Source organism: Notechis scutatus, chromosome 4, assembly GCF_049901735.1.
Source record: "Notechis scutatus isolate UNSWTSFEM ecotype Mainland chromosome 4, rNotScu1.2, whole genome shotgun sequence".
NCBI lineage: Eukaryota > Metazoa > Chordata > Lepidosauria > Squamata > Elapidae > Notechis > Notechis scutatus.
In genome coordinates, this window is record NC_142012.1 from 1,596,168 (window position 1) to 1,605,863 (window position 9,696).

The window sequence follows — 9,696 nt, forward strand, 5'->3', positions numbered from 1 at the left end:
AGAGCCAAATCCTCCTCTTCCTCATGGCTCAAGTCTGTGTCTTCTAACAGAGCAGGCTCAAACCTCCGAGTCACAACAGTTAAGTGTGTTTTGTCCTCTTTTACAAACTTTCTTGCCACCGTTATGAAGTGAATCCCTGGAGTCATTAAGTTAGTGACACGGGTTGTTAAGCGAATCTGGCTTCCCCACTGACTTTGCTTGTCAGTTTAATTTACTTTCTTGTCATTGCACCCTGTACAATGAATACAAATACCATCTTCAGTGTACATTATGACTATGAAAATAGACACAAACCCACTGTGATGACCCAAAGGAGCGTGGCACCAAGGCAACACAGTCAGATAATCACTAAGAGTCCCTTCATTATCTCCAACTTTGTCCCCAATGTCCTGGTTACCTTCTGGGTTGGAGAAAAACTCTCCCAGGAACAGCCTTGGGCTGCAGGGAATCAAGTCCAAAACATGGTCAACACAAACTGTAACTAGAAGTCCAGCCAAGCCAAACTGAAGTAATTCGTTTAGCAGGAGCAAGAATTTCAGACTTGAAGGCACGGCAAAACTCACATGGTTGGGAAGATGCCAGGAACACAGATAAGCCACGACAACACAAGATAAAGTCACGTTTGCTCCCCAGAAGCTGCTGCACTCAGCATGCATTTCTTTTCAACTCTCTTCCCAGCTGTGGCTAATGAAGGGAATCAGGGCCCTTTCCTCCCCCATAAGCCACGCAACCCACGTTGCTCCCTTCTCCGTTTCTCTCTGCGTGTCCTAGGATGAAGAGGGGGGTGGGCCTGGGTTTTCCTCTGAACCCCCTATCCCTTGGTCTACCTCTCTCCTGCTCTGCCCAGCTGGACTTTGCCCTTCCCCAGTTTCCTTTTCAGCCTATTTGTCCTTGTTCTTATTTCCCTGTACAGTCTGCCAGATGGCAATAGTTTAAAAAAAAGGGTGCCCAGGATGAGATGGATCTTTGAGGATGTCGCAAAAGGGGATCACATGACTCCTGGGGACATGGCGACTTTCGTAAATACGAGCTAGGTGCCAAATTTTGATGCTGCCACTGTGTGAAAAATGGCCCCTTTTTTTTCAGTGCTGTTGTAACTTCAAGCTGTTGGAGAACTGCTGTAAGTCAAGGACTATCTGTATTAAAAAGAAGTGTTCCCAGCCCTTGAAAACCTGTTTTCAATTCTTTAAAAGCCCTCCGTACTTTCATCTCATCTAAGCACTGAGGCAAAAAGCCCAAAAAACAGATTTTGTAACTTTGGGATTTTATTTTATTTTATTTTTTACAGTAAGAAACCCCAAAATGCCTAAAACAAACACGCTGGGTCCTCCGAGAAGCGAAAAACGGAGGGGAAAAACACACACAGCCTCCCTTATGCAGAGATCCACACGAGGCAACCGATAAATAATTCTGCGGTGGTATTTCCATCATCGCTTAAAATTAAGTTTTCAGTTCCCTGGGGCAGCGATTGCATTAACGTTAGCTAATTAGGTTTGTAACCAACTTTGTAAAGCCACATTTACGGCATTATTTATTTATTTATTTATTTTTGAGAAAAAGAAAAAGGAACCAAAGAAATTAAAATTCAAATGCTTCTCAACAGGCGTTTTCACTTTTCAAATTACGACAAACAGAGAGAAGGAGAGGGAGAGAGAGAGAAGGAGAGAGAGAGAGAGAGAGAGAGAGAACCTTGTGGGAATTGGGTGTCACATGAAACCACGAGACAAATGGAGGCTTAATCAGTCATGGATTAAACCCATTAAAACCCATTACGCGATCAGAACCAGGCCCTAAAACAGGAAAAAATAAAGACAATAAAATGACCTGTATGGCAAGCAGATGGCTAAAAATAAAAGACCCCCAATGCAAATGCAAAGGAGGAATGCAGAAGACTATAATAACGGCTCCCCCATCAACGGAGCCCCAAAGAATCATGTCATGTCATTATTTAAGGAATTATTATAATTCCCCAAATGGAGGGATCCCATTTCCTCCATTTTATCCAGGGATTTGAGAAAGGGGTGTTAAGGCTCAAAGATGCTCGTAGGGGACAAGAGGGGATTCAGACGGACTAAAAGAAAATTAAATGTTTTGCAGTGCTGCCCTGGGTGGAGTGGCTAAGAGGTGGTGCCAATGCTAGCCACCCCACCTCTCTCTCTCCCTCCCTCCCTCTCTCTCTTTCTCTCCCTCTCCCTCCCTCTCTCTTTCTTTCTCTTTCCCTCCCTCTCTCTCTTTCTCCCCTCTCCCCTCTTTCTCCCCCTCTCTCTCTCTTTCTCCTCTCTTTCTGTTTCTCCCTGTCCCTCCCTCTCTCTTTCTCTTTCCCTCCCTCTTTCTCCCCTCTCCCTCCCTCCCTCTCTTTCTCCCTCTCCCTCTCTCTCTTTCTCCCCCACCCCTCTGGGTGTATCCTAATTCATATTCTCCAATGGGACACCTCCATAGCCCAGAGTCATCAATCAGGCTCTCCAGTTAGATATTTACACGGAAGAAACTTCAGTCACCTAGTTACTATCTTTGAAAACATTTATGGAATGCGCTTTCGGTTTGCAAGCTTCCACATTGTCCTTCCTTCCTTTTCTGTTGGCAACTCTAAAGAGACCAGAGACATATTTTATGAGTTGACACAAACTTTTGGTGAAATTTGACTGGTCGTTTTAGATTCAAGGCATACACCAAGGATAACGGACTTAGGCTAATAAACTACTGTAAGGATCACCGTTGCAAAACACGTATTTAAAAATCATTTCATACCGGTGACATTTTCTGTCTAAACCCTCATTAAATATTTTAACTTGGCCTGGGGCAGAACATGGCATTTCTCTGCCTTTCTCCAGCATAAAAAAAAAAAGATACCCTGATTAATAATGTTTAATTTAGAGGAGGGGTGGGGGGAGAAAACAGCCCCATCTCTGGGAAGAGTTTCACCCAGAAAATCTGGAGAGAAAAAAACAGCGGCTGTTTGTAGGGTGGGTCAAATGTTTTCAACTTTCCAAAGACTGGGGGTGCTCAAAAGTTGGGGATGGTAAAGATATTGTGCTTACTTTAATAGGATTTAGATGTGCTTGGTAAGGAGCCACATAAATCTTGTCGCTTTTTAACATTTTGTTACGTTCCTTTTCGTCTTCAGATTTCTCCATGCCTGTTAGATGGAGCACACCGAAAAGTTTTTGAAGTTTATTGATTGATGGGTTTTCTTAATAACCTGCATTGTTGTGCTGTGAAATACCCCTCCAATTGGACAGAAGGGAAATAAAATTGTCCTGCACAGCTCTAAAACATCATCTGGTTGCATCTTCTGCATTCTTAAAACAGATAACACCAGGTGTGTCCAATCTTGGTGACTTCAAGACCTTCTGGACATCAACTCCCAGAATTCCCCAGCTAGCATGGCTGGCTGGGGAAACCTGGGAGTTGAAGTCCACAGATCTTAAAGTCGCCAAGGTTGCTTTTATCCCAGAGCTATAATGGCACTTCACAATGAACTTAAGGACCACCATCAGTGAGCTGTTGGACAGTATTACTTTGTCTGTTGCATGGATGCTTGTGTGTTTTAGGGGGAGGGGAATTTTGGTGCGTGGGGGTGTGTTTGGGGATTGTCATGTGTGTATGTGTGTGTGTGCATGTTGAGTCTAGTTTCTGGGTGTTACATGAATTTCATTCTATATGTATACTGTGTATATATGTACAATGACAATAAAGTTGATTATTATTATTATTATTATTATTATTATTATTATTATTATTATTATTATTATTGGTTAATCTTTAGTGAGATTCACAGCCTTTGGGGCTGGTTGGTAGATGATGATGGTTATTATTATTATTATTATTATTATTATTACCATCATCATCATCATTATTATTGGCTAATCTTTAGTGAGATTCACAGCCTTTGGGGCTGGTTGGTAGATGGTATTATTATTATTATTATTATTATTATTATTATTTGGTTATTATGATTCACAGCCTTTGGGGCTGGTTGGTATTATTATTATTATTATTATTATTATTATTATTATTATTATTATTTATTTATTTATTATTATTATTATTATTATTATTATTATTATTTATTCCCAAGATAGCCAACTTAGTTCTGAGAGATGTTGGACATCTCACCTCATACTTAGAATTAGAAAATAATTGTCTAGTTTCTCTCAAGTTTGCTGGGAGAGATGGAAAAGTACTTGCAAGCTGTGATGGTCACACCACACTTGGCTTCCTCCAAAGCATACTCTCTTAGGCCTTCAAAACATCACCAAGGAGAACCACCGTAGATTTGGCTACCCTTCTCAGCCAATGCCCGGATCTTGTCTGGAATCCGAAATGGCTTTCTTCTTTCTAAGCTGTGTGTCTTAGGACTGACCACGGGGGTCAACTTGACCACTTGACCATGGGGTCTTTATGGTCTCGTTTTTCCAACCTCAGTCAAACAGGATCCTGCCATCAGGGCAAGGGAGTAGTAGAAGTTATGCTTGGTCGGTTCCCCCCCTCCTCCTCCTCCTCCTGGGAAGTTCAGGGATAAATCTCTGTGGCACTGATGATGTTACCTAGTTTGGTAATGAGACGTCTGCAAGGAAACCATCAAGATCAGAGAGCACTAAGGACACCACCATCATCGTTGTCCTCCTCCTCCTCCTCCTCTTCCGTACAAACCCCACTCTCTTCTACCTTTGAAGATGTTACCCTAGTTGCACCATAAAGCATCTGTAAGAAAACAGCCAACCTCGGAAAGCACCAAGGACCCCACACTTCTCTTCCTTGTCCATTCGGCAAACCCCACTCCCTTGTAGCACTGATGGTGTAGCCTAATTTGGTAATGAAATGTCTGCAAGAATACCACCAAGCTCAGAGGGCACCAAGGACACCCCAGACACACACGGTTCAACGCAGAGCTACAAATATCCTTTTCTATCGATAAATCTCCTTCCTGAATCCAAGGCGCCTGCCTATTTGTACCAAAAACACCAGAAACGAGAGCCGGCCGAAGAATGGAAATGTCCCCCCCAAAAAAATCAATACAAAGAGAAACACTTTGAATGCGAACAAATGTTGGGTTAGGCGACTGTAGCCATGGCAATCTCGGAGAACGGAGCAATATCGGTATCTTGAGGGAAAAGGGTAATTAAGACTTAAGTGGCAGGTATGGCTGGGGCAGCAATGTACAGTCAATTTCCTTTACAATTAAACCCTTCGTAAAATATTACACTTCATTCAAATTGCAGAGGTCTTGGGAGCAAGGCTGATATTCTTTCTTGCAAAGGTTTGGTCAAACGCAGCGAGAGGGGCATGATTGTGCATGTGTGTATATGTGTGTGTGTGTGTGAGAGAGAGAGAGAGAGAGAGAGAACCACATTTGGACCCACATGACTGCAGAGAAAATACTACCAACTCATAAAATATTTCTATGCTCGTCTTAGAGTTGCCAACAGAAAGGTAGGGGGGGAAAGAGTTTTGAAAGCACAGTGTGGCAGCTTGGAAATCGAAAGTGCATTCCATACATAGTTTTTCAGAGATAGTAACTAGGTGACTGAAGTGTCTGCTATGCAAAAATCTTAACTAGAAAGCATGATTGATGACTCTTGGCTATGGATGTGTCCCATTGGAGAATATGAATTATGATACACCCAGGGGGTGGAGGGAAAACCAGGGTCAAGAGTGACAATGAATGATTGTGTCACTGTGATGACCCAGGTGGGATACAAAAGCAACAAAGTCACAAAAACAGGTGAAGTCCCTTTAATTCCTTCAACTTGGCTTCAGAGGTCAAATCATCATTGACTGGAGAAAAAACTCCCCACAAACAGTTGCGAAAAGGAAGAAATTCCGTTCAAACTCAAAATACATATAAATTATAAATAGAAAAAACAACAACACAAACTGCACTGAAGCAATTCATGAGACAAGGCAGGATAAGGGCTTGAAGATGCCCACAAATATCGAAATACACACACTGGGAAGGACGACAGAATTCAAATAAGAACAGACAGAATAGAAACATTTTCACGCTTTGCTTCCAGCATTGGGCCACGCGCAGTTTGTCTTTTTAAACAGTCCTCCCAGCTGCAGCCCATGAAGGGGATCAGGGCCCTTTCCTCCCCAGTAGACCATCCCTTTCATGTTTCTCCCTTATCCGCTCCTCCCTGCGTGCCCTAGGATGCAGACAGGATGGCCCTGGGTCTTCCTCTGACCGCTCAGCCGGCCTCTGCCCTTTCCCAGTTTCCTCCACAACCTCCGGAGCCACACTCCCACTCCCTGTTGGCTGTTCCTCCTCTCCCTCGGAGTCAGATTCTAACAGGGGCATGACAGTCACAGAGTTGGCTGCACCCAGGCAGTGCCGACATGTTAACTCCCAATAAATCCTTTTGAAGTTTTGGAAGTTTGGCTCGAGACTCAGGATTTAATTGGGGGCAACTGCCGGAATCCTGACAAATACACTGGATTAGCTTTGATTGATAGTCCTCAACGTACGACCACCCAAGCTTCTCGATCCTAAGTGAAACAATTGCTAAGTAAATTCTGCCCCGTGTTATGGCCTCCTTTGCCACGGTTGTTAAGTGAATCGCTGGTGTTGTTAAGTGAGTAATGCGGTTGTTAAGTGAATCTGGCTTCCCCATTGACTTTGCTTGTCAGAAGGTCGCAAAAGGAGATCAGGTGAGTCCGAGACACTGTAACTGTCATAAGTACATGCCAGTTGCCAAGCCTTTGAATTTTGATCACGTGAATAAGGGGATGTTGCAATAGTCATAAGTTTGAAAAATGGTCATAACTCCCTTTTTTCAGTGCTGATGTTTGAGGACAATCTGTTTTAACTGCTGTGCATTAAATTAGGGAATATGCTTCCGTGTCCAGAATACCTTCGTATCTTAAAATTAAATCTGATGAGGAATTGAATTCTAACGGGGAAGCATGCCTGGACTATAATTTGACGCACAGCGTTGCACCCTCCAAAATTTTGATTTTTCTATGGATGGAATCTATAATTTAACTTCATGGGATATTCCACTTCCGCTACCTTGGCAACACTGATTCATTAATTATACCTCTTAATTTTGAACGGAGCTGACCACTGTTTGTAATAACATATTCTTTAGCCTAATAGCAGTTTCTAAAATTTTAAAGTGACATAATATGTTCTGTTACTTGCAAGTAATTAACGATATGCTGGAAAAACCATAATCTACGTGACACTCCAGATCTCTTGTTTGCTTATTCGTAGTGTATTGTTTGTACTTGACTCTTTTGTTCTTTTCACAGCCCCTTAATCTTTGCGTTTGTGCTACTTAACATTTTTTTCAAATTTAAAAACAAAGCGTAGACAAACAAAAACAGAAAAACAAAGGCTAGAAATTACAGCAAATGCTTAATACACCTGGTTCTGCACTGAGTTATATGGAAGTGAGCTGCCTCTTTTTTCAAGGAACTTGATGTTATATATCCGTGATGGCGAACCTATGGCACGCGTGCCACAGGTGGCGCGCAGAGCCATTTGTGCCGGCATGCGAGCTGCAGGCAAACATACCTCACTGCACATGTGTGCGCTTCACAGCCGATTTTTAGCCTGTTTGAGGCCTTTTTCGGCCTCCCAGAGGCTTGAGGAAGGCTTCTGCAGGCCGAAAACTAGGCCCGTTTCATCACTTCCTGTTTTTCCGGAAATACCAGAAGTGACGAAACAGGCCTAGTTTTCGGCCTGCAAAGCCTGCAGAAGCCTCCCTCAAGCCTCTGGGAGGCCAAAAAAGGCCTCAAACTGACCAAAAATCAGCTGTGAGGTGCAGTGCAGGTAAGGGAGTGGCGGGGGAGGGTGGGTGGGGATTGCACACGCATGTGTAGTGGGTGTGGGGGGGGCACGCATTGCCTTCTGGGTGCTGGCACGCGAGCGCGAGCGTGCAAGCACACCCACAATTTTTTGGCACAGGAACCCAAAATGGGTAGCCACCACTGTTATATATGGACAAAGTAGTCCTTGCCTTACGACTGTAACGGAGCCTGCCCATTGCAGTTCATCAGTTGTGATAGTCATAAAATGGGACATCCACATGACCGATTTCATGGGAGGATTGGGGTTTGTTTTTTTCTGGCGATGGTCATTATGTGAACCTGTGGTTGTTAACTGAAACGTGCAATTGTTATGTAAATCCACCTTCCCCCGCTGATAGTCAGAACCCAGCTGGGAAAGGACACAAACTGCCAGTTTCGCTGTCGTGACCCTGGGGACGATGAAACGGTTCTGAGTGCAAGGAAAAGTCATAAGTCACTTTTCGGCGTGCTGGTGTAACTTTGAGCAGTTGCGAAAACTAACGGTTGCAACTCAAGGACTGTCAATGGTGCAAGTGCCAGGAATGAGGAGCAGAGCTGTGCCTGCCTGCATACCAATCCTGGACATTAGGGTTTTTTTCCCCAAAGCAAATTGGTTGCTTCTCTTTAAGGAGGGCGGGGGGAAAAAAGGGAACCTAGAAGCTGAGATTAAAAACCACACAGATCACTGCAGAAAGCGGCAATTGTGTCATTCTGACCCACCTCTCTCCGTCGCGATGCCCAGCAGCTTTGCTTAATCTTCCAAACCACAGCAGCCACGAGAAGCAGAGACAAGAAGCAGCTGAAAAGGAAGGAAGGGAAGAGAAATCAATTCTGTGAGATGTCCTTGCCTGGCTTCAATCTTAGATACGTCAAAACTGACCCCCTCCTGCCAAAAAAAATTGCATTGTAGCTTTCATGCTTAAGGTGGGACTAGAACTCACCGTCTCCTGGTGATTGGCACAAAGTCACCCTACTGGCTTTCATGCCTAAGGCGGGACTAGAACTCACTGTCTCCTGGTGATTGGCCCAAAGTCACCCAGTTGGCTTTCATTCCTAAGGCGGGACTAGAACTCACCATCTCCTGGTGATTGGCCCAAAGTCACCCAGTTGGCTTTCATTCCTAAGGCGGGACTAGAACTCACCGTCTCCTGGTGATTGGCCCAAAGTCACCCAGCTGGCTTTCATGTCTAAGGCGGGACTAGAATTCACCATCTCCTGGTGGTTGTCCCAAAGTCACCCAGCTGGCTTTCATTTCTAAGGCGGGACTAGAACTCACCATCTCCTGGTGGTTGGCCCAAAGTCACCCAGCTGGCTTTCCTGTCTAAGGCGGGACTAGAACTCACCGTCTCCTGGTGATTGGCCCAAAGTCACCCAGCTGGCTTTCATGTCTAAGGCGGGACTAGAACTCACCGTCTCCTGGTGATTGGCCCAAAGTCACCCAGCTGGCTTTCCTGTCTAAGGCGGGACTAGAACTCCCCGTCTCCTGGTGATTGGCCCAAAGTCACCCAGCTGGCTTTCATGTCTAAGGCGGGACTAGAACTCCCCGTCTCCTGGTGATTGGCCCAAAGTCACCCAGCTGGCTTTCCTGTCTAAGGCGGGACTAGAACTCACCGTCTCCTGGTGATTGGCCCAAAGTCACCCAGCTGGCTTTCCTGTCTAAGGCGGGACTAGAACTCACCGTCTCCTGGTGATTGGCCCAAAGTCACCCAGCTGGCTTTCCTGTCTAAGGCGGGACTAGAACTCACCGTCTCCTGGTGATTGGCCCAAAGTCACCCAGCTGGCTTTCCTGTCTAAGGCGGGACTAGAACTCACCGTCTCCTGGTGATTGGCCCAAAGTCACCCAGCTGGCTTTCCTGTCTAAGGCGGGACTAGAACTCACCGTCTCCTGGTGATTGGCCCAAA

The 9,696-nt window shown here is 44.8% G+C and overlaps 1 protein-coding gene across 1 annotated transcript in view; it reads right to left on the reverse strand.

Annotated features, from left to right (window-relative positions):
• The window catches only part of ATRN (attractin), a 246,933-nt gene that overhangs the window by 44,642 nt on the left and 192,595 nt on the right, over positions 1-9,696 (reverse strand). The window contains exon 26 of the mRNA XM_087962695.1: positions 8,515-8,593. Within this exon, the coding sequence (XP_087818821.1) occupies positions 8,515-8,593 (79 nt within the window). The remainder of the gene's footprint in view (positions 1-8,514; positions 8,594-9,696) is intronic.